A 26936-nucleotide genomic window follows, 5' to 3' on the forward strand; every position below is an offset into this window, starting at 1 on the left:
TACTCATTACTTTGGTGGTTTTACATCTCGTACGTCTACTGGGAACGTACTGTGAGGTCTATGGTTCTATATGACATGCAGCACATGGCTTGTTTTACATGTAAGTATGTTACAGCCTTGTTCCAAAATGGAATTAGTTATTTTCTCCTCAAAATTCTACACACAATATCCCATAATAACGGTGTGGAAAATGTAGGTATGTTACATCCTTGTTCCAAAATGGAATCAGTTATTTTGTCCTCGATATTCTACACACAATACCGCAGAATGAGTGTGAAAAATATAGGTATGTTACAGTCTTGTTCTAAAATGTAATCAGTTATTTTTGTCCTCAAAATTCTACACACAATACCCCATAATGAGAGTGTGAAAAATGTAGGTACAGTATGTTACAGCCTTGTTCCAAAATGGAATTAGTTATTTTCTCCTCAAAATTCTACACACAATATCCTATAATAACGGTGTGGAAAATGTAGGTATGTTACATCCTTGTTCCAAAATGGAATCAGTTATTTTGTCCTCGATATTCTACACACAATACCGCAGAATGAGTGTGAAAAATATAGGTATGTTACAGTCTTGTTCTAAAATGTAATCAGTTATTTTTGTCCTCAAAATTCTACACACAATACCCCATAATGAGTGTGAAAAATGTAGGTACAGTATGTTACAGCCTTGTTCCACATTGGAATTGGTTATTATCTCCTTGATATTCTACACACAATACCCCATAATGACCGTGTGAAAAATATATGTTACATCTTTGTTCCAAAATTGACTCAGTCATTTTGTCTTCAAAATTCTACATACAATACCCCGTAATGACAGTGTGAAAAATGTATGTATGTTACAGCCTTGTTCCAAAATGGAATCAGTTATTTGGTCCTCAAAATTCTACACCCAATACCGCATAATGACAGTGTGAAAAATGTAGGTATGTTACAGTCTTGTTCTAAAATGGAATCAGATATATATTTTCTCCTCAAAATTCTACACACAATACCGCATCACGACAGTGTGAAAAATGTTGGTATGTTACAGCGTTGTTCCAAAATGGAATCAGTTATATTTTCTCCTCAAAATTCTACACACAATACCGAATCATGACAGAGTGAAAAATTTAGGTATGTCACAGCCTTGTTCCAAAATGGAATCAGTCGTTTTGTCCTCAAAATTCTGCACACGATACCACATAATGACAGTTTGAAAAATGTAAGTACCGGTATGTTACAGCCTTGTTCCAAAATGTAATCAGTTATTTTGTCCTCAAAATTCTACACACAACACCTCATAATGATGTGTGTGAAAAATGTAGACATGTTACAGCCTTTCCCCAAAATGGAATCAATTATTGTCTCCTCATAATTTTTTATGGAAAACTGTAGTTTTTACCCCTCGATTATCAAAAAAACGTACTCATTACGGGAGAATCGCAGTTGTTGGCAGGTATGGCATAGACAAATCAAGTTTTTAACACATTGTAGGTCGTAAAAAAAAACGGAAAATATTTTTTTTATAGAAATAAATTGACGAAAAAAATCACATACCTGAAATTTTAAATACGAATGAATGAAAGGTGTCAACATTTTTTTTTGGTCAATGGTGTTTTTATTTGTTGGAGGTAATAACATGACTTTTGCATGCATTTTTTCCAAGCTAACATTGATCTTAAAATGAAATGGAAAATGTGGTCAAAAATAAGCATCCTTTACTACTGTACAATCTATTTACATTTAAGTCATTAAATAATCTGTCTTGTTACTTGTTAGTTTTGTTTGCACCTCAGCACATGTTCTGGTACACAACACCTGTGCCAGCGATGTAAATATGACAGTCAGTCACAACAATTGTACTTTGAGTGAAGGAAAAACTATACCAGTTTATTCCGTCTGAACATATTGGTAAGCATCCTGAAGCAACTCAAATGTTAGCAAATAGCTTATGAAACCGCAAACATTTTTGGCTGTGTGTGGATAAGCTACAAATCATAATGTAAGAAGTGTGGTGAAGTTGTCCAATGGCAAACCTGAAGCTCCTCTCAAAGAGCAGACATTAGTCATCTGTCATCCTCGCTTTCTTAGCTCCTTCTGCGCCAGGCTTTTTCCTCCTCTTCGCGCCGTTTTTCTGTCCTTCCTCCTGCCTGAACTGGTGCCTGATCAAGCCAAAAGAAGACAAACGAACCTGATAACTGAATAGAAACAGTTAACATTATCAATAGCGCTATTTCTATTGGTATTTGTATTTCTGTAGTGTAACAATGCTCATTGTCATTTCTGTATTATTTATTTCGCTAACTGCTTCTTTGCTATCACTTTGCCCATCATATTTGTACTTATAGTATTTGCTGATGTTGCTCTATTGTTGTTGTGTTTGCTGTTGTTTTTGTATCTGTTTTATCTCCCTCTTTTCCCCACAATTTCCCCCTCTGTCTTCCTTTTTTTCTTTTGCTATCCCCTCCAGCTCCAGCTTGGCTGGACCAAATGATAATATAAATACATTTAATAAAGTCATATACAAATAAGGCAACAAAAGAAGTAGCATACACTTATCTTTTGTAAAGTAAATCTGAACAGCCGATATTGGCATCTACATCAACTATATGATTTGCCTGAGAAGCTAGACAGGACAAAATAAAAAAAACTAAAAATCAAAAAATAAAAGTTAGGTAGCCATTTAGAATTTTCGGCCAGCACGTTATATCCAGCTTGTGTACTTTGGCATTTTTGCTTTTTGTACACAGGCATACTGGCTTAAAAATAATAACGAACAGTATGTGTTTATTGCGTATGTATGTCATTATGGACATGGTAAAAGGGTTGTACTTGTATAGCGCTTTTCTACCTTTTTTTAAGGAACCCAAAGCGCTTTGACACTATTTCCACATTCACACACACACGTTCACACACTGATAGTGGGAGCTGCCATGCACGGCGCTAACCAGGAACCATCAGGAGCAAGGGTGAAGTGTCTTGCTCAAGGACACAATGGAAGTGACTAGGATGGTAGAAAGTGGGGATTGAACCAGGAACTCCCAGGTTGCTGACACAGCCACTCTCCCAACTTCGCCATGCCGTCCCCCATGGCCTTGAAGACCGCGTAGGAGTTTTTCAGACATAGCATTGTTAAAAGTAATGCCACTTAGGTAAGCCACCAAGTAGCCACTTTAGGCAAGGTTTATAACACTTTTCCAGGGACATTTCTGTAGACGCTATCGACGGGTGGCTCACAACACGGGTTTGACAGTGTATAGTTAGCGTGCAAAGTCTCACCTGGACTGCCAACGTCTGCCACTGTTCCATACACGACCAAAAGACGGCAGCCAGTTAGCGTCGGTGTGGGAGCTGTGGTCAAAGTTGGCCCCCACTCGGTTAGGGGGGAGCTTTTTCAGCTTCTCTTGCTCCTCTAGAAAAATAGAAATACAGAAAGTGGACGATAAAATTCTTCCTGTCAGCTGCTTTGAACACGTGATGGACAATATTTTAAAATGTCAACTTCCTACTCTGTCTGTGGAACTCCTGGACTGACGGTCCGATCTCGGAAAGTGCTGCCTTTTTAGAACCACCCTCCTGAGGATCGTCTTGGAGCCAAGGAGGCACCGCACCTGCAATACAATAGGAGTATATTTACAATACTTCACAATCTGCTAACATACAATATGTTTATGTGTAGAATCATTTGGCCTTGCTGTACCTTTTACTATCCACTAGATGACACTAAACCACACAGCAATGAAGAAAAAAAATATTTACCACAAATTCTTCTTTACCTGTGCCTTCTATATCACAAAAAAAAAACGACAGCAAGAGGCAGCTAACGGGAGTCATCTTTTGCTTGGATTCTGTGACGTGACTTCCTTCCGGAAGTGAAAACCAGTAGTGCTCAACCAAGCCAAGATGGCTGTTCTATGGGAGTACGCAAAAGGCCTAAATCTTCCTGCAAAAAGCAGATACCACCAAAAAAATATAACTATTGAATAGATCCCTATACTTTCCAAAAAAAGTGGAAAGATAACAAGGATTATATGGCAGTCGCGTTCCCAGACATATCTAACTATTGTGCCCCAGACGTCATTCTACACCAGTTTTTTTTTTTTAAACCTTTTTTGAGCTAAGGAACATTTTTTTAATAAAGAAAATACAGAGGCACACCACCAGCACAATAGGTTAAAACAATGAAACTCCACCAGGTTGTCGTGGCTTATTTTGAGTTTGTTGTTTTCCTGTGCATTACGCTTTAGTTCCTGTCTTGCGCTGTTATTTTGGTGTTTTCCTGTAGCAGCTTCACACCTTCCTTTGAGTGCTATTGCTTAACCTGCTTTGTGTTAGCAATCAAGACAATTTTAGTTGTTACTATCCTTTTTTGTGGGGACAATGTTGATTTGTCATGTCATGTACTTTGTGGACGCCATCTCTGCTTCACACGCTGTAAGTCTTTGCTGTCGTCCAGCATTCTGTTTTTGTTGACATTGTAACAAGTTCAATTTTGCTTTCGTTTTACATAGCCATCCCTAAGCTTCAGTGCCTTTCCCTTTCCTTTTTTTAAATTTTTGGTTTAAACATTGGATACCATTTTACCTGCACGCCGTCTCCCGCTGTGCTCTGAAATATTGGGATCATGACAAACCATCCTCGACGCATTCCGACTTCTACAAAGCAATTAACTACCTGCTGCAACCTACTGACATGGAGTATTACATGGTCAACCTGCCGAGCCCTAGACAGCTCAGATACTAGACGGCACATTATTTGCAGATTGCAATTATTGATTGCAATTATTGATTTGCAAAAAATATTTTTGGGGCCAATTAGGTGTAGTTGCAAAATTTCCCACAGCACACCAGACAATATCACGGCACACTGTGCCGTGATATAACTATAGATGTCAACATTGTGTATGTGCTGAAAGATTCATTTATGATTATTCATCAAAATATAACTATTGATGTCAACATTGTGTATGTGCTGAAAGATTCATTTATGATTGCTTATCAAAATATAACTATAGATGCCAACATTGTGTACGTGCTGAGAGATTCATTTACGGTGGATGAGATTTGAGTAATATTTAGCTTTAGCTAAGGTAAGCATGCGTCTATAAGTTATTAAACTATCACTCCATGCTTGATGGTGCACCTCAAGTTTAGTCGTGCGCCATTTGCGTTCCAGCTTTCTACATAATAATTTCTGAGCTCTAGTTTCTTCTGTAAACCACGGGGTACGCTTTTTTGGAGCCTTTTTTAACTTTAGCAGTGCTATGTTATCAATGGTTTCGCGCAGGGCGTCGTTAAAGTTGTTAGAGGTTGTTAGTGAGGTTATCAATAGAGCCCACATATTTTGGGAATGGTGCCATTACCGAGGTCAGCAAGAGTTGTCGTTGTGGCCGTATTAATGTTGCGGCTGCTATAGCAGTTATTATTATTATTAGTTTGACGAACATGCGTCTGAACCTCGAATTTTATAAGGTAATGATCGGACAATACTTTAGTATACGGGAGTATCGTAACTTTGGAAACGGTGATACCCCTGACAAGCACTAGGTCTATCGTATTACCGTTGCGATGCATGGGTTCATTTATTATTTGTGTGAGACCACAGCTATCAATTATAGTCTGGAGCGCTACGCACGGTGGGTCCGATGGGGTATTCATATGGATATTACTGAGATCATTATCCATGCGTTTGTTACGTCTCGCCTCGACTACTGTAACGTATTATTTTCGGGTCTCCCCATGTCTAGCATTAAAAGATTACAGTTGGTACAAAATGCGGCTGCTAGACTTTTGACAAGAACAAGAAAGTTTGATCACATTACGCCTATACTGGCTCACCTGCACTGGCTTCCTGTGCACTTAAGATGTGACTTTAAGGTTTTACTACTTACGTATAAAATACTACACGGTCTAGCTCCATCCTATCTTGCCGATTGTATTGTACCATATGTCCTGGCAAGAAATCTGCGTTCAAAGGACTCCGGCTTATTAGTGATTCCCAAAGCCCAAAAAAAGTCTGTGGGCTATAGAGCGTTTTCCGTTCGGGCTCCAGTACTCTGGAATGCCCTCCCGGTAACAGTTCGAGATGCCACCTCAGTAGAAGCTTTTAAGTCTCACCTTAAAACTCATTTGTATACTCTAGCCTTTAAATAGACTCCCTTTTTAGACATGTTGGTCTGCCGTTTCTTTTCTTTTTCTTCTATGTCCCACTCTGCCTTGTGGAGGGGGTCCGGTCCGATCCGGTGGCCATGTACTGCTCGCCTGTGTATCGGCTGGGGACATCTCTGTGCTGCTGATCCGCCTCCGCTTGGGATGGTTTCCTGCTGGCTCCGCTGTGAACGGGACTCTCGCTGCTGTGTTGGATCCGCTTTGGACTGGACTCTTGCGACTGTGTTGGATCCATTATGGATTGAACTTTCACAGTATCATGTTGAACTTTCACAGTATCATGTTAGACCCGCTCGACATCCATTGCTTTCCTCCTCTCCAAGGTTCTCATAGTCATCATTGTCACCGACGTCCCACTGGGTCATTATTGTCACCGATGTCCCACTGGGTGTGAGTTTTCCTTGCCCTTATGTGGGCCTACCGAGGATGTCGTAGTGGTTTGTGCAGCCCTTTGAGACACTAGTGATTTAGGGCTATATAAGTAAACATTGATTGATTGATTGATTATGATTGTTTATCAAAATATAACTATTGATGTCAACATTGTGTATGTGCTGAAAGATTCATTTATGATTGCTTATCAAAATATAACTATAGATGCCAACATTGTGTATGTGCTGAGAGATTGATTTATGATTGTTTATCAAAATATAACTATAGATGTCAACAATGTGTACGTGCTGAGAAATTCATTTATGAATGTTTATCAACATATAACTTTAGATGTCAACATTGTGTATGTGCTGAAATATTAATTTACAATTGTTTATCAAAATATAATTATAGATGTCAACATTGTGTATGTGCTAAAAGCTTCTCTTATGATTGCTGTCTTTGGTAAAGCTCAATTCTTTTAGGTTTTGCTCACATTTGATTTATTTTAGACTTGCCAAGTTGGTGTTTTATGGAACACTCGTGGCAAAAATCTGACCTATAATAAATAGAAATATTGTCAAGATAATACTTAAATGGGAAACACTTAACGTCAAAAGTATATCAAACATCTAAATTGTACAAGCCTTAGTATAGCCTGTAGAGGCCTGATGATCTGGAATGAGATTGATAGCTTTATAAAACAATCATATTTTTTATACATTTTTAAAAAGCGTTTTAAGCTAAATGTATTGCTACGTTACGCTTAGTCTATTTAACACACTAAGGAATTCACATTAGTTGCATAATTTTGGTCTTGACCTACGTATGTATGATGATATTGATGGGTGAAATGCAGAGAATAATTTCGCCACACCTAAAGTGTGTGTGACAATCATTGGTACCTTAACTTTAATTATCGCACATCTTAAATATGCAACTTTGTATTCAAATGTGAATAATAGGGTAGACTGATTTAGTGGATTTAAAGATTCCTTCTTTATAAATATCAACCTATTGATATGTCGGTATGAAATTGTAACTGGATATTTGGTGGGTAGATTTCGAATGGAATAGTATTGTACTGTATTTTGTATATTATATGATGTATATTTTAACTGTGGGTCTCTGTCAATAAACTGTGAGCTTCTAAGGATTAACTTTTTGCAGAACGGACTCTGATATTAACAAAAGAAACCATAATGTAATAAAAAAAAACGATGTCTGTCTGTACATAAATAAGTAAATAAACAAACCCTTAACGAAGTGATCACCACAAACTTGTGCGTTCTTAGACTCTGCTCCCTTGGACTAAACCGCGTGCTACGTTTTTCATCGTTGTTTTGTTAAATCTTGCACTCTTCCACCCTTCTTGGTTACCTCTTGAGAAACTTTTCGCGGCCTGAACGATTCATACAGCCAAAACAACGCAACTATAGGGCATTTTCTCTTTGAAAAAAGGCTATATAGTACCCTTCGAGAACAGAGCTAGCTTGACCACCACGCATACTCATTTAAATGCCGGGACGTGAGCAGGACGTGACGTCATTTAAAATCTAGCAATTCCACCTGTAAAGCCCATTACAAAAAAATGAATACTCTATTTTCATGTCGTGACCTGCATTTTACACAAGTAATGACATACTGAGCCGCTGAGTTCATAAAAAGTTTGTACTAGATTATAAATCATGCCTCACACTTTTGTAGTACAAGATTGTGGTCATGAACCGAGACGTTGGTCAACTTTAAAACTTCTCCGACCCCAAGACAATTTGCTTGTTTTCTCCTACCCTTTTTAAACATTACGGCTATGATGAATTCTACATCTAAACAGGGACCACAAGTCTAGTGCTTAAAGATATAAAAATCCAAGTGAGAGCAGAGATTGTATAGTAAGTGATTGTTTATGTTCGTAGTTTGTATTTCTTGTTTAGCACCTAACAATATTGCTACATGACTCCCGGTGTTTTACTTTAGCTGGATCTGTTTATCACTCAGCTTTTAAGACTTGTAGCTCACCCGCCGTTTAGTCAGGTTTAAAAAATCTAAGGTTCATGATCATCATTTGTCCCAAAGTGGTTGTCCTTGGCTCTCATGTAATGTTTTTGTTGTTGAAGGAAATAGCAAACGTTGTAACAATATTATGAATGTGCCGGTTACCACATTACACATGTACTTACAGTGTGTATTCAAAATGTTGGTTTTCGACAGGGCTTTATAGGCCAACTAGATCGGCCCCCATTACCTGCATTGTTAGCCACCCCTTGCTAGCGTTTTTTTGTGTGATTTAGAAGGCATAAAAGGAGAAAGTGTGTGCATAGGGACTAACATAGGGATTGTGAAAGATAGGAAAAACAATTTCAAAAAGAAGTGCATTAAAAGTTATTTGAAGGAATAAGCCGTTTTATGATTGTTGCTGTACCTGTGTGCACGTTGCCACTGTTTGATGAATCCTACGAGAGGAAATGATAAACTGGTCAATACTATGTGTCCAATAAACACATATGTTCATATGCGGCAGATCTACCTGATGGCCAATAAAAGTCAGGCCTTCTTGCGGCGCATCAACCATGGAGTCAAAGCGGCTGCTTCCTGCCTGCTGGTTGGTTCCCCATGACGTCCCTTGAGATCTGTAACAGGACAATAATAAGTGAAGCACATCTGAGGCTAGTGTATATGAGAGGAGATGTAATAAAGGTCGACACAGTGTTACCTGACGCTAGCCTTCGTTGATGTTTCTGTTCCACTGAGTCCATTGGACAACTCTGACTCTGCATCGCGCTGATTTTGATTCAGGAAAAGCCAACAGAGATTCATAGAGGAAGTCTGACTCTTGAGTTTTCTCCATTAATCAAAAACTTTCCCTTGAAAGAACTGTGCTTCTTTTTAACTAAAAACACCTTACAGTGTCATTTTTTTTTACCCAATCTACAAAAGTATTTGCCCTCACCATGGAAGTTTACTACGGCTGGCAAACAATTGAAACATTTATTTTCGTTAGTCGCATTATGTCCATTGTTGACTCGTAATTAAAAGTGATTTACATTTTTTCATCTTTCATGAATGCACCTTACAAAAATGTACACCCAATGCAGACTGGACATGCATACATCTATTTACTACCGCTGATCCCTAGCATAATGTGCATGAATTGATTTGTTCGATTTATGCAAATGTTTTTTGTTTTTTTTAACAGTTCAACACAAAAAGGACACAATCAATCTTTTTCCATACACAATACATTTTCGACCTGGGTTCTAATCCAGTCGTTAGATAAATACATAGATATATATAGATAAGCACCAGCGGCGCCCGCGACCCCAAAGGGAATAAGCGGTAGAAAATGGATGGATATATATACATACATATTTATATACATACATACATATATGTATCTATCTATATATGTATCTATCCATATATAAATATATACACATACACATATATGTATCTATCTATATATGTATCTATCCATATATAAATATATACACATACACATATATATATATATATATATATATATATATATATATATGTGTGTGTGTGTGTGTGTGTGTGGGGCTTCACGGTGGAAGAGGGGTTAGTGCGTCTGCCTCACAATACGAAGGTCCAGAGTAGTCTGGGGTTCAATCCCGGGCTCAGGATCTTTCTGTGTGGAGTTTGCATGTCCTCCCCGTGACTGCGTGGGTTCCCTCCGGGTACTCCGGCTTCCTCCCACCTCCAAAGACATGCACCTGGGGATAGGTTGATTGGCAACACTAAATTGGCCCTAATGTGTGAATGTTGTCCGTCTATCTGTGTTGTCCCTGCAATGAGTTGGCGACTTGCCCCCACGACCCCAAAGGGAATAAGCGGTAGAAAATGGACTGATGGATGTATATGTGTGTGTGTGTGTGTATATATATATATATATATATATATATACACATATATATACATATACATACATATATATATATATATATAAACATATACATTAATATATATATAAACATATACATACATATATATAAACATATATATATATACATACATATATATAAACATATACATACATATATATAAACATATACACATACATATTATATACATATACACATACATATTATATACATATATATATATATATATAGCGCTTTGGGCTCCTTAAAAAGGGGTAGAAAGGCGGATATATATGCATACATACACATATAGATACATATATGTATATATATATCTATATATATATATATATATATATATATATGCATACATACACATATAGATACATATATGTATATATACATATATGTGTGTGTATATATATATATATATATATATATATACAGTAAATATATGTGTATATATATGCATACATACACATAGATATATATATACAGTATATATATGTGTGTATATATATGCATACATACACATATAGATACATATATGTATATATACATATATGTGTGTATATATATTTATATGTATACACACATGTATATATATATACATATACATGTATCTATGTGTATGTATGTACTGTATATGTATGTATATATATATATACATATATATATATACACACACCATATACACACATAAATATATATACAATTGTGATCAAAATTATTCAACCCCCACACAATTTTGGTGTTTTAGCAAGTTGTACATTTATTCCGTATTTTGTTTATGGTCGTATCAAATAAAGATGTGTCAAATAGACAAATGCAACTCAAATTGTAACACTGTATTTTACAAAATACCAAAAAAGGACATTTTTCTTAATATCTCATTGACAAAATGATTCAACCCCCTAGTTACATGCATCTTTGGTACTTAGTAGAACACCCTTTGGTGGTAATTACATCTTTCAAACATGATACATAACCAGACACAAGCTTCTTGCAACGATCTACAGGTATTTTAGCCCATTCCTCTTTGGCAAAGGGCTCCAGTTCATTCATATTCTTGGGCTTGCGTGCTGCAACTGCCCTCTTCAAATCCCACCACAGGCTTTCTATAGGATTTAGGTCTGGCGACTGTGAAGGCCATTCCAGGGTCTTCCAGCCCTTCTTTTGCAACCACTCTGATGTTGATTTGGAGGTATGCTTGGGATCGTTGTCCTGTTAGATTAGATTAGATGGTACTTTATTCCATCAGGAGAGTTCCTTCCTGTTGGAAGGTCCAACGTCTCCCAAGCCTCAGCTTCGTCACTGACTTCATGACATTTGCAGCTAATATATCCTGGTAGGAAATAGAATTCATAATGCCTTAAACATGCTGGAGATTCCCGGTACCTGAGGCAGAGAAACAGCCCCAGAGCATGATTGACCCCCTACCATGCTTAACAATAGGCAGGGTGTTCTTCTCTTTGTAAGCTTCATTTTTTTCTCCTCCAGACATAACGTTAATTCATAGGCCCAAAGAGTTCCAGTTTTTTCTCATCACTCCATACAACAGTTTCCCAAAACCTTTGGGGTTTGTCCAGAGGATTTTTGGCATACTGAAGTCTATTTTCCCTGTGCCTGGTAGTCAGAAGTGGGGTACGCCTTGGAGTTCTGGCATGGAGGCCTTCATCTCGTAGTGCGCGCCTTATTGTCTGGGACGAAACCTGCGTTCCCCCCTCTGCAATGTCCTCTTGTAGTTCCTCAGCTGTTACCCGGGGGTTTTTCACCACTGTACGCACACAGCATCCTCTTTCTACCACACCCAGGTAGTGTTTTCACTGTGCCTTTAGCTTTAAACTTTTGAATTATGCTCCCAACTGTGTCTCTTGGAATGTGTATTGCCATCCATTTTCTACCGCTTATTCCCTTTTGGGGTCGCGGGGGACGCTGGCGCCTATCTCAGCTACAATCGGGCGGAAGGCGGAGTACACCCTGGACAAGTCGCCACCTCATCGCAGGGCCAACACAGATAGACAGACAACATTCACACTCACTTTCACACACTAGGGCCAATTTAGTGTTGCCAATCAACCTATGCCCAGGTGCATGTCTTTGGAGGTGGGAGGAAGCCAGAGTACCCGGAGGGAACCCACGCATTCACGGGGAGAACATGCAAACTCCACACAGAAAGATCCCGAGCCTGGGATTGAACCCAGGACTGCAGGACCTTCGTATTGTGAGGCAGACGCACTAACCCCTCTTCCACCGTGAAGTCGGAATGTGTAATGTCTTTGCTATTTTCTTATATCCATATCCTTTCTTATGAAGAGAAATTACCTCTTCTCTTGACTTCTTTGACCACTCCCTGGACTTCACCATGTTGCAAATACACCATTGACCATCTACAAGAAGCTGAGCGTCACAGTCTTTTTCAATCAGTTTAATTGTTGCTTGTTATAGTTCTAATCACATCTACAGGTGTTTTCAACACCTGATTGAAAATACCTTATTCAAATTCTGTTCTAAAGAGTTATGATCTTCAAGGGGTTGAATAATTTTGTCAATGAGATATTAAGAAAAATGTCCTTTTTTGGTATTTTGTAAAATACAGTGTTACTATTTAAGTTGCATTTGTCTATTTGACACATCTTTATTTGATATGACTATAAACAAAATACGGAATAAATGTCCAACTTGCTAAAACACCCAAATTGTGTGGGGGTTGAATAATTTTGATCACAACTGTACACACATACACTGTGTGGATATATATATACTGTGTGTGTATATATATATATATATATATATATATATATATATATATATATATATATATATATATATATATATATATATATATATATACACATATATATAAAAAATATATATATGTACATACACACACACACACGCCATATACATAAATAAATATATATACACACATACACTGTGTGGATATAAATACCACTTCCAAAGACATGCACCTGGGAATAGGTTGATTGGCAAAACTAAATGATCCCTAGCGTGTGAATGTGGGTGTGAATGTTGTCTATCTGTGTTGGCCCTGCGATGAGGTGGCGACTTGTCCAGGGTGTACCCCGCCTTCTACCCGATTGCAGCTGAGATAGGCGCCAGCGCCCCCCGCGACCCCAAAAGGGAATAAGCGGTAGAAAATGGATGGATATATATATATCCTCATCGCAGGGCCAACACAGAGAGACAGACAACATTCACACCCACATTCACACACTAGGGTCAATTTAGTGTTGCCAATCAACGTATCCCCAGGTGCATGTCTTTGGAGGTGGGAGGAAGCCGGAGTACCCGGACCCACGCATTCACTAGGAGGACATGCAAACTCCACACAGAAAGATACCGGGCCTGGAATTGAATATATATATATATATATATATATATATATATATATATATATATATATATACATATACATATATATAGACACACACACATATATATACACACACACACACACATAGTGCATATATATATATATTATATATATATATATATATATATATATACATATAGAAACACACAATTTGTGTGTGTGTGTGTGTGTATATATATATATATATATATATATATATATATATATATATATATATATATATATATATATATATATATATATATATAAGAAATTATATATAGATAGTACTTTATTAATTCCTTCGGGAGAGCATGCATCCATCCATCCATCCATCCATCTAAACAGGCGCTTCTTTGCGTGGACAGAAAAGCAAACAAAATGAAGCAAACACAGGTTTACATACAAGCCCACAGTCGCTAATAATAAACTGACTTGCAAGCAGCTAGTAACTTTTTAGCTTAGTAACTGAACTTGTCATTTAATTTACATTTTCTTTGTACATTCCTGCTCTGTTTGTTCCAGTGACTCATCAGCTGCTTTTCCACTTCTAAGATATGAACTGAGGGTCACACAGAACACAAATTAACTGCGCGTTAAGAAAAAACGGTGCCATTAAGGAAACCCTCAGTAACTGGTTATCACATTGACTTTGATAGCCCTAAAGTTAACACTGAAAAGCACTTAAACACCCCTGTGTTGCATGAGAAAATAATAACAGGCAAAGCCACAGTTATGGATACTGCCACTGCATCCTGGGAAAACAAACCTCTAAAAGAGACTCGAGGAGTTCTTGTCGCTGCCTCTCCTGGGCCCGGATGGACTCTGCTTGCTGAACACACAAACAGAAAAGCTGAAGACTGCTAAGAAGCCTTTAAGAGTTATTGTCAATTACCTGTTTAATGTACTCATCCTCCTTCTCCACATATGTTTCCAAAACATTGGCCACCTCAGCTTTAAACCTAAAGGAACATCAGTGAATTTATAAATTTTAACAATATCTTTTCAGTCAACACAAGGCTTACTTTTCAGTCTCCTCTTGCGTAATGATGACTTTGTCTCTTAGCTTGGGATCAGCCTTGTTTTCCCACCAGAACTTGTGAGTGTTCTTCTTGTGTTCGCGCCTGAAGTCGGAGACATTTCAAAGGTCAGAGTTTCCAGGTAATCATAAATAAAAACAAAAAACAATTATTTGCAAATCTTTTTCATCCTACCGTATTTCCTTGAATTGCCGCCGGGCATATAGTATGCGCCTGCCTTGAATTACTGCCGGGTCAAACTCGCTTCGCAAAATAATTAGCGAATGATTAGTATTACTGCCGGGTCAAACTCGTGACGTCACGAGTGACACTTCCCCTGTCATCCTTTTCAAAATTGAGGAGGCTGATTTCAATCATTTGAAATCGCATAAAGGGAAGAAGATTAAGAGATATTCAGTAGGATTTAAGGTCCAAGCTATTGAATACTAAAAAGAAAAGTAAGCAGCTATGTTTTATAAATATACCTGTGGAGCCGATGGTCCGACAGACAGGCAGGGCACGCTAGAGCCCGGCCCAAGATGGCAGCGAGGAGACGCCAAGCAAGCGGAGAGGAGGACCAGAAGAGGGACTTGGACCGATGTTTTATTGAAAAATAAACAAAGTAAAACTGCTCAAGCCATGTCCTTCATTGGTGGTCCTGGGAACCCGCAAGACGACGGCTTGAGACCGTCTTAATACCGTAGCTGCGTCTGTTAAATATGAGTCATTAAATGACTCCCGCCTCCTGGTGGTAGAGGGTACTAGTGATCCTTCTTGCGACTATTCGGCTGCAGAAGTGAAATGAGTGACGTGTATTGTGCTGGGACGGACATGACGCGGCGGGAGCACGACGGACCTTTTAGGATGTAACACCTATGTAAACAACCGGGCTGAAATAAAGCATGTTCCAGTCCTAAATACCCAGTTTATTATTTATACAATTACACTTCATGTTGGCAGTGGTGGGATAAAGAGATCACCCACGGAGCAGAACAGGAGGGGCAGTTGTCCGAGGATAATTCTGTCGTCGCCCGCACTCGAGGAGCCGAGCTAACTGATAGCAGCGGTCTGATAACAGTTTTCTAAACTGGACTTTCAATCGAAGCAGGAGGTAATAAAGAAAGATATCCATCGAGACAGAGAGACTTTTAAAACTGAAGAAAGATAAGGAAGACTTCTATAAACAAGTTATCGATGCTTTTGATCATAAGGAGCTGGCATGATTTCATTTACAAGTAAAGGTAAAACCATAATAACATTTTTTATTAAATGTGCTTTTCATGATGGTATCCTTACATCACACTCAAATTTTTACTGCATGCCTTTGGTAAGTGCCGGAGTGAGAAGAGGTTTTAAAATTATTAGCGCACGCTTACTTTTACCGCATGCCTTTGGTAAGCGCAGGAGTGAGAAGAGGTTTTAAATTAGTTAGCGCCCCGGCGTCAATTCAAGGAAATATGGTATTTTCAATTGAACAGACTGCAAAGAAAAGATATTTAGTGTTCGAACTGGTAAAATTTGTTATTTTTTGCAAATATTAGCTCATTTGGAATTTGATGCCTTCAACATGTTTCAAAACAGCTGGCACAAGTGGCAAAAAAGACTGAGAAAGTTGAGGAATGCTCATAAAACACCGATTTGGAACATTTCACAGGTGAACAGGCTAATATGGAACAGGTGGGTGCCATGATTGAATATAAAAGCAGATTCAATGAAATGCTCAGTCATTCACAAACAAGGATGGGGCTATTGCGCTTTAGCCTCTCACGCACCCTTTTCATCGCCCCACTATTTAAAAAAGTACTGCATTAAAGGTGCTGATCGGAATTTGCTCACATTTGTGTTGGTTCTTGATTATTTTCTTTCATGCCCCCATGTGTACCTCTTGCTTGGTATAAACGATTTGCTTGCCGAACAGAATTGCTATTGCGACATTAAGTGGACAAATTTAGAACAGCAGTTACTTTCATTTGAAAAAGCAGCTCAGTTTTACACTCAGCAAACTCATTTTGTGGGCCGGATTGAACCTGTTGGCTGGCCTAATCCGACATCACTGAGATATACCAATTATCTACCACGCCCCCCATACATATCATATTTAATAATGCATCTCAGTATTCGTTAAGATACCGAAATGTACTGCTTTTCAGTATTTCCATTAATGTATGTATTGTTTTTAATTTATCTTAATAAGGAAATAAAAAATAATTGAAAGATAAATACGTTTTTTTTGATGATACAAATAATTTTTTTAAATTATGTATAACATTTTGAATTACAAAATGAACGTTTACAGTAATAGGGAGTCCGACCAGGTTTTGCAAAGCATATCCTTGGAAGACAAATTATTACTTAGCGGTGTGTCTGCACGGAAAAACACACAAACACACCATGTCCCCTAAAAATTGCAGATAAAAATCCATCATTTCCAAAGGTCCCAAATAGTGTATTTTGAAATGATACATCATTATTTGTGTTTTTGAATAAATAGGGATTTAAAATGTGAACAAACTGAAATCAATTGACACTGCAACAACTTTATTTGTGTACAAAACCCAAAACCAGTGAAGTTGGCACGTTGTGTATATGGTAAATAAAAAACAGAATACAATGATTTGCAAATCCTTTTCATCTTGTATTCAATTGAATAGACTGCAAAGACAAGATATTTAATGTTTGAACTGGTAAAATGTGTTATTTTTTGTAATGAATAGCTCATTTGGAATTTGATGCATGCAACATGTTTTAAAAAAGCTGACACGAGTGTCAAAAAAGACTGCGAAAGTTGAGGAATGCTCAACAAACACTTATTTGGAACATCCCACAGGTGAACAGGCTAAATGGGAACAGGTGGGTGCCATGATTGGGTATACAGTAAAAGCAGCTTCCATGAAGTCATTCACAAACAAGGATGGGGTGAGGGTCACAACTTTGTGAACAAATGAATAAGCAAATTGTCCAACAGTTCAAGAACAACATTTTTTCAACCAGCTATTGCAAGGAATTTAGGGATTTCACCATCTAAGGTCCGTAATATCATCAAAAGGTTCAGAGAACGTAGCGATAATATTAAGGAACTTCAATCCATCAGGCGGTACTGCATCAAAAACTGACATCAGTGTAAACGATATCACCACATGGGCTCAGGAACACTTCAGAAAACCACTGTCAGTAACTAGTTTGTCGCTACATCTATAAGTGCAAGTTAAAACTCTACTATGCAAAGCGAAAGCCATTTATCAACAACACTCAGAAATGCCGCCGGCTTTGCTAGGCCTGAGCTCATCTAAGATGGACTGATGCATTGTGTAAAAGTGTTCTGTGCTCTGACGAGTCCACATTTCAAATTGTTTTTGGAAACTGGACGTTGTGTCCTCGGGACCAAAGAGGAAAAGAACCATCTGGATTGTTATAGGCGCTAAGTTAAAAATCCAGCATCTGTGATGGTATGGGGGTGTATTAGTGCCCAAGGCATGGGTAAATTCCACATATGTGAAGGCACCATTAATGCTGAAAGGTACATACATGTTTTGGAGCAACATATGTTGCAATTCAAGCAACAGTATTATGGACTCCCCTGCTTATTTCAGCAATACAATGCCAAGCCATGTGTTACAACAGTGTGGCTTCATAGTAAGAGTGCGGGTACTAGATTGACCTGCCTGTAGTCCTGACCTGTCACCCATTGAAAATGTGTGGCGCATTATGAAGCCTAAATCATCACAACGGAGACCCCGGACTGATGAACAATTTAAGCTGTACGTCAAGCAAGAATGGGAAAGAATTCCAGCTGAGAAGCTTCAAAAATGTGTCTCCTCAGTTCCCAAATGTTTACTGAGTGTTGTTAAATAGAAAAGGCCATTTAACACAGTGGTAAAAATACCCCATCTACAACTTTTTTTGCAATGTGTTGCTGCCATTAGATTGTAAGTTAATGATATTTTGAAAAAAAAAACAAGTTTCTTAGTGTGAACAATAAATATCTTGTCTTAGCAGTCTATTCAATTGAATATATGTTGAAAACGATTTGCAAATCATCGTATTCTTTTTTAAAATGTATCATTTACACAACGTGCCAACTTCACTGCTTTTGGATATATATATATATATATACATACACAAAATATATATATTTATACACATATACATATACATATACAAATACACATACACACACACATATACATATATATATATATATATATATATATATATATATATACATATATATATGCATGTATATATACATATATATATGCATGTATATATACATATATATACATATATATATGCATGTATATATACATATATATATATATATATATATATATATGTATATATATATATATATATATATATATATATATATATATATATATATATTCAGTTGTGATCAAAATAATTCAACCCCCACACAATTTTGGTGTTTTAGCAAGTTGGACATTAATTCCGTATTTCGTTTATAGTCTTATCAAATAAAGATGCATTAAATAGACAAATGCAACTTGAATTACAACATTATATTTTGTAACATACTAATATCTCATTGACAAAATTATTCAACCCCTTGAAGATCATAACTCTTTAGAACAGAATTTGAATAAAGTATTTTCAATCAGGTGTTGTAAACACCTGTAGATGTGATTAGAACCATAACGAGCAACAATTAAACTGATTGAAAAAGACTGTGACGCTCAGCTTCTTGTAGATGGTCAATGGTGTATTTGCAACATGGTGAAGTCCAGAGAGTGGTCAAAGAAGTCAAGAGAGGAGGTAATTTCCCTTTATAAGAAAGGATATGGATATAAGAAAATAGCAAAGACATTACACATTCCAAGAGACACAGTTGGGAGCATAATGCGCAAGTTTAAAGCTAAAGGCACAGTGGAAACACTACCTGGACGTGGTAGAAAGAGGATGCTGTGTGCAACTGCTGTCCGGTATTTGAAGCGTGCAGTGGTGAAAAACCCCCGGGTAACAGCTGAGGAACTACAACAGGACATTGCAGAGGGGGGAAAGCAGGTTTCGTCCCAGACAATAAGGCGCGCACTATAAGATGAAGGCCTCTATGCCAGAACTCCCAGGCGCACCCCACTTCTGACTACCAGGCACAAGAAAAATAGACTCCAGTATGCCAAAAATCATCTGGAAAAACCCCAAAGGTCTTGGGAAACTGTTCTATGGAGTGATGAGACAAAACTGGAACTCTTTGGGCCTATGAATCAACGTTATGTCTGGAGGAGAAAAAAATGAAGCTTACAAAGAGAAGAACACTTTGCCTACTGTTAAGCATGGTGGGGGGTCAATCATGCTCTGGGGCTGTTTTTCTGCCTCAGGTACCGGGAATCTCCAGTGCGTTCAATGCATTATGAATTATATTTCCTACCAGGATATATTAGCTGCTAATGTCATGAAGTCAGTGACGAAGCTGAGGCTTGGGAGACGTTGGACCTTCCAACAGGACAACGATCCCAAGCATACCTCCAAATCAACATCAATAGCATTGCGTGAAAGGCTGGCGCGGTGACATGTTGTAGAGGACATAAAAAGTTTAGCCATCATGGCACGCCCTCAATGTTGTAGTCCGTGTAAAAATCAGAGAACATTGATGTCCTGGAGAGGCACCGACATCCGGAATTCCCCCGTAACAGTCTGGGGGGGTCAGCGATTATGCAGCTGAGCTGCATCACAGTTGCCAAAGAGCCGCATGCGGCTCCGGAGCCACGGGTTGCCGACCTCTGCCTTAAATGAACACTTGATACATATAATCACAACAGTATGAGGATCCTATGTGTCTACATTGCTCACACTTGACAAATTAAAGTTGTCTATTCGACATATTCCTGCTTGAAGCCGAACCACCACCAGACGATGGACCCCCTGCTGTTTTTCTTGAGAATCAATTCTCCCTTCATTTGTTACCATATTCGCACCTTCTTTCTCTTGTATTACTACTCGACTGGGATGAGAATCAACACCTCAGAGTCCGCTAGCATCACAGCTAACGTTAGCCACGCTGCTACCTCTCTGCCTGGCGAGGGCGTATACGTATGTGACGTATGACGTGACAGTATGTGAAGTGTGTAAGTTTGTGTGCTTGCTGTCTGTAAGGAAACACAAGAAGGAGTGGGAAGAGCCTGTAGTGCTATGCCTGCAGTTAAAAACAACTGCGTGAGAACGTATACTCGAATATTACGATAAAGTCATTTTCTATATCGCACAAAGACAAACCCGCGATACATCGCGTATATCGATATATATATGTGTATATACCCGCGATATATCGCGTATATCGATATATATAATATGTGTATATATGTATATATATATATATATATATATATATATATATATATATATATATATATATATATATATATATATATATATATATATATATATACACACATACATACATACATACATATAAATAAATAAAATAAACATTTTTGCAGCACAAACATCTGGGACACGTTTGGGAAGATTTTGACAAGGTGTGAGAACATGAATAATAACATGTAAATAACATGAAAATAATATGAAAACTACAATATTTAGACAACAAATTTTAGTTGTACAATTATAGCACCAACATTTTGGGGAGGGAGCAGGATAACGTCATTAGTCAGAATATTTATTAAGATAATTAAAGTACCAAAACGACCGAAGAATAAGTACTTATATTTTAACAGAAGTTTAGAAATGTCCTTAAAGATGAGCGTGGGTGTAGAAAGAACTCACGTTGCCATGTGCTCCAACAAGCCCCCATGTAACACAGTCATGTTACCGTCAGTAACATCTCGTTCCACTTCCAGCCCACAGCAGTAACACCAGAAGGTTATCTTCTGCCCAGTGCTATCGCACTTTTCCACTTCGGGTTTTTTGAGTGTTCGACGGACTTCTTTCACCTGGAAGACAAAAATGTTGATGGCAAATATTAGAAACCCAAATGGTATTGATCTCCTGTTAGAATTGGAAAATATACTGTACTTGATGGACTTGTTTGTTCCAACTAAAAAATCATGGATTTTGACATTTAGAAGTGTGCTAACTCCTTCGATATCAGCATGTTAACATTTTATGCTAGTAGTTTAGTCAGTAGTTCTGTCGTGGATGTACACTGTATAGCGATGAATCCAATAAACATTTGATTTGACACAAAATTTGCAAAATGCGGTTGCGCATTGTGCAAATTGCGCGCCATTGATATTGTGCTTACAATACCTAGCAGGCCCATTACGAAGCACGTCAAAAGAAACGACAGAAAAGTGCCTTTTTACAAGCAGCTAGAATAAACAAAAGTCTTACCTTTTCTATAAATTTCATCAGAACAAGTCTTAGTCGGCTTTGATGATTTTTCCCGAATATGTGTTTTTTCCCGTTAAATGTTGTTTGCCGACAAATGGCACAGTAATGGGCGCCCATCTAGTCCAACTAAAATAAATCATACAAATGTTACTAAAGACTAGCATGTTGTCCAAACATGACAGACATGTTCGTACGACTACAATCAAAATGTAAACAAAATGGCTCGGCTGAAAGATTGGCAAAGGCGAAAATACCGTCTCAATATAATTTCCCCGGGAAACAAAGACCAAGAAGTGCGATCGATCCTCAACGCTGTAACAAGGCATATATTGATATATACTTTGCTTAATACATATTTAAATCGCATATTAATGTATATAAAACATATATACTTCAAACATTATGTACAAATGACGAAAGTAACGTATATGCGTGAAAATGGACACCGCGGAACTAGGTGGGAAAGTAGTGTGACACAGAGCGGAAGTTAGCTTGACGTTTGGGTACGTCATCAATATTGACGCCTTGTTTAAAAAAAAAAAACGTATAAGTTATGTTAAACGATTCGTGTAATATACATTATTCAGACCAGAATTTAAAGGTACTCACCAACGAGCTACCCAAATAAATATTGAAACTCAAACTACAGGATATTTTAGAATCCAAAAAAAGTTACACGCCAATGTTTATAGATTTTTTTTTCTATTATTGAACAACACACACGCATTTATAGTTCACACAAAAGTCAAGGCACTTTAAAAATCAAGGAAAGAAAACAAAAGCAAATATAAATAGAGTAATAGTACTTAAAAATATGTAAAACAAATAAATAAATAAAAAGACAAAAAGGGCTACTTAAATCACTTTAAATGTTTTTAACAACGATAACAATTTTGTACCCTAATCATCCTCCAAGATTTGATTGATTATTGTAACCTACAAAGCCAATTAGAAAATGCAGGCCTTACTTTCATAAACTGACATTTATGTGGGACATTTTTTGCCTGGAGCATAATAATGTTGACAAACATTTCTAGGTTACAGTTGTTTATAAAAATACCACATTTGATCTCTTGTATAGAGAATGGGGACAGCTCCACACCCTTGTTTCTCGGCCAATCTCCGATCTCCTCCCAAAACACATGTACACACTCACATTCCACAAACAGTTGATTGACATCCTCTACAGCTCCACAGATATAACAGCCATCAACCTCCCTGTTAAATTTAAGTTTCAAAAAATCCTTTAAAGGGTACATTCCATTAATAATTTTAAATCGTATTTCTTTAGTTTTGGGAATAATTGGGTATGTAATATATATTGGGGCAGCACGGTGAAGGAGGTGTTAGTGCATGTGCCTCACAATACGAAGGTCCTGAGTTGTCCTGGGTTCAATCCTGGGCTCGGGATCTCTCTGTGTGGAGTTTGCATCCTCCCACCTCCAAAGACATGCACCTGGGGATAGGTTGATTGGCAATGTAGTATTTGTATTATAGAGGGTCCGGTAGGCGGAACCCTCCTGTTTGGGGCAATACTTCCAGTGGGAACCTTGTGTGTTGCACTTCTTCCGGAGCACAGAAGTAAACTACCCACTACTCTTCAGCCTGGTGTCGGCGTCCATTCATTCCAAAGTGTCAAGATACTACATTTGGCGACGAGAAAATCGGTGAACTTTTGGAAAGCTGTTCGAGGGGAGGACGGCGGAGAGTTCTAAGACGCGGATTGCAGAAGATTTCGGCCAGCGAGTAACCGGAGCGACTCGGTTATGCGGAGATAGCATCGGAGTGCTAACGGCGGAGCTAACGCGTGGAACCGGACCACCAGTAGCGGTGACGGGATGGCCGCGGGTCTGGTAAGAACACTAACGGCGTTTGACAGCCAAGATCTGAGTTGGGAAGAGTATTGTGAGGTGCTGGGACAGTATTTTGAGGCTAATGGAATCGCCGACGCGGGAAAAAAGCGGGCGATATTACTTAGCTCCGTTGGCGGGAAAACGTACAGTTTAATGAGAAACTTGCTGAGCCCGGAGAAGCCGTCGGAGAAAACATTTGAGGAGTTGACAGAATTGCTTCAGTCCCATTACAACCCAAAACCCAGTGAAATTGTCCAGAGATTCAAGTTTAATTCAAGGACAAGAAATGAAAACGAGACAGTGTTGGAGTTTGTAGCTGTGTTGAGGGACCTGGCGAGGCATTGTAATTATGGGGACAAGCTAAAAGAAATGCTGAGAGACAGATTAGTGTGTGGCATCAAGGATGATTGCATGCAACGTTGGTTGTTAGTGGAGTCAGAGCTAACGTTCGAGAAAGCTTTGGAGTTGGTACAGTCCATGGAAGCAGCAAACAGAGATGTGCGTGACCTGCAGGGCAGAGCAGCAGCGGCTGCAGTAAATGTAAACACGGCGGCACAAGCGGTTTATGACATCGACATAAAACCTAAATGGAAGAACACGAGTGGGCAGGTGACGTGCTACAGGTGTGGGGCTGAGCACATGGCACCAGACTGCCGCTTTGTAAATGAGACATGCCATGGGTGTGGTAAGAAAGGACACCTGAGGACAATGTGCAAGACAGCGCCCCCTAGTGACCAGCGGCGGCAAGTTAAGGGGGGAGGAAAAATGGACAAGTCAATGACCAAGAAAGTAAAAAAACAGCAAACACATTACGTGGAAGAGTCCCAAGGGGCACAATCCAGTGAGGAGGAAGAGTTTTCAATGATCAATTTCAAAGACTCAAAATTGGAAAAAGTTGACCCCATAACCACACAGTTGGATTTAAATGGACATTGTGTGGAGTTTGAAGTGGACACTGGTTGCAGTGTTACTATCCTGACAAGGAAAGAATATAGGAAGTTGTGGACGACTGGAAAAGCAAAGAAATTGCAAAAATGTGAAATTGCATTGAAAACATATACGGGTGGAAAAGTGGCAACCCTGGGGAAAGCCAGCGTAACGGTGACACACAAAGACAAAGTCGAACACCTACCGGTAGTTGTGGTAGCAGGAGCAGGACCAAACCTGCTGGGCCGAGCATGACTCAGAGAGTTAGACATGAATTGTGTGTATGTTAAAATGCTAGACCAACTACGGCTCACTCTGGAAGAGGTGCTTCAACAGAATGAAGACGTCTTTAAGGAGTGGCTCGGAACCTGGACAGGTCCGCCAGCCAAGATATACATCAACAATGGCGTGGTGCCGAAGTTCTACAAGCCCAGACTGGTACCATTTGCCATGAGAAAGAAAGTTGAAGCGGAGCTAGAGAGGCTCACAGAGCAAGGGGTAATAGAACCAGTCAAGTTTGCAGAGTGGGCGGCACCAATTGTGCCTGTGCTAAAACCAGACAATTCAGTGCGCATTTGTGGTGACTACAAGCTCACAGTGAACTTAGCTTCCAAGCTAGAACAGTACCCATTTCCAAGGATGGAAGACCTATTTGAGAAGCTCGCAGGAGGTGAAAAATTCACGAAACTAGACTTGAGCCATGCTTATCAACAAGTATCACTAGACGAAGCATCAAAACCATATGTAACTCTCAACACTCACAAAGGTCTCTTCCAGGTCAATCGTTTGCCATTCGGGGTATCCTCCAGTCCAGCGATCTTCCAGTGGCAGTCTTCTTAGATGACATCTTGCTGACCGGGAAGAGTGACCGCGAGCACTTGGAGACGCTGAGTGAAGTCCTGCGGAGGCTACGAGAGGCGGGACTTCGATTGAAACGTAAAAAGTGTGCTTTCCTAGAGAGTGAGGCCGAGTTTCTGGGTCACATTGTGAACGCCTCGGGGCTTCACCCGCTACCGAACAAGGTACAGGCCATTCAGGAAGCACCCGCGCCTAACAACATCACAGAGCTGAGAGCATATTTAGGACTCCTAAATTATTACAATCGATTCTTACCGAACCTATCGACGTTGTTGGCACCATTGCAGAAACTGTTGCATAAAGACATCAAGTGGCAGTGGGAAGAGGAGCAAGAGCGAGCGTTTGAGAAGTCCAAGGAACTCATGCAGTCTTCTAGAGTGCTAGTGCACTAAGACAGCCAAAAAGATTTGGTGTTGTCTTGCGATGCATCGCCTTATGGGGTGGGGGCGGTGTTATCGCATCGAATGGCAGACGAGCAAGAGCGACCCATAGGGTTCATGTCAAGAACACTCACAGATGCAGAGAGAAACTACTCGCAACTAGACAAAAAAGGCTTGGCAGTCATGTTTGGCATCCAGCGGTTCCATAAATATCTCTACGGAAGGAATTTTGTAATTTGTACCGATTACAAACCAGTATTGTCTCTGTTCAATGAGATGAAAGCTATGCCGCAAATGGCATCCCCCCGCATCCAACGTTGGGCAGTGACATTGCGAGCGTAGGAATATGTAATTGTGTACAAACCAGGCAAACATCACAGCAACGCAGACGCGCTGAGCCGTCTTCCAATGCCAAAGGAGACCACTCACAAAGATGAGGGACGAGTGTTGATGATGGAGGAAGCAACACTTGTGTCAACAAAAGAGGTGAGCCAGTGGACACGCAGAGACCCAGTCCTGTCACGAGTGTATCAATTCACACAGCAAGGTTGGCCATAACAAAACACAGATGCAGTGTTCCAACCATATGCAGTGAGGCAAACGGAGTTGAGTGTGCAAGATGGTTGCATCTTGTGGGGGTCACGGGTGGTAGTGCCGCCGCCAGGCAGGAAGGCATTACTAAGCCAGTTGCATCATGGACACCCGGGAATCACCCAAATGAAAGCACTAGCCCGTAGCTACTTTTGGTGGCCCAAAATGGATGCTGACATTGAAACAACAGCAAAAAGGTGTGATACATGCCAGG

The 26936-nt window shown here is 39.1% G+C and overlaps 2 protein-coding genes across 2 annotated transcripts in view; one reads left to right on the plus strand and one right to left on the minus strand.

Moving 5' to 3' along the window:
* LOC133556905 (uncharacterized) overlaps positions 1-26936 on the plus strand; it is a 56103-nt gene that overhangs the window by 9525 nt on the left and 19642 nt on the right. Inside the window, exons 6-9 of the mRNA XM_061907255.1 lie at positions 25192-25563; positions 25671-25915; positions 26039-26128; positions 26474-26617. Of these exons, the coding sequence (XP_061763239.1) occupies positions 25192-25563; positions 25671-25915; positions 26039-26128; positions 26474-26617 (851 nt within the window). The remainder of the gene's footprint in view (positions 1-25191; positions 25564-25670; positions 25916-26038; positions 26129-26473; positions 26618-26936) is intronic.
* Positions 1573-22580, minus strand: cenatac (centrosomal AT-AC splicing factor). Its single transcript, XM_061906127.1, has 12 exons — positions 22368-22580; positions 22114-22239; positions 21547-21713; positions 14812-14910; positions 14682-14748; positions 14556-14618; positions 9243-9310; positions 9057-9159; positions 8952-8982; positions 3500-3601; positions 3270-3402; positions 1573-2152 (listed from the first exon to the last, which is right to left on the minus strand). Exons 2-12 carry the CDS (start codon positions 22228-22230, stop codon positions 2053-2055), a joined length of 1050 nt encoding a protein of 349 aa, XP_061762111.1. The 5' UTR covers positions 22231-22239; positions 22368-22580; the 3' UTR covers positions 1573-2052.

Source organism: Nerophis ophidion, linkage group LG07 (assembly GCF_033978795.1).
Source record: "Nerophis ophidion isolate RoL-2023_Sa linkage group LG07, RoL_Noph_v1.0, whole genome shotgun sequence".
NCBI classification, from domain to species: Eukaryota; Metazoa; Chordata; class Actinopteri; order Syngnathiformes; family Syngnathidae; genus Nerophis; species Nerophis ophidion.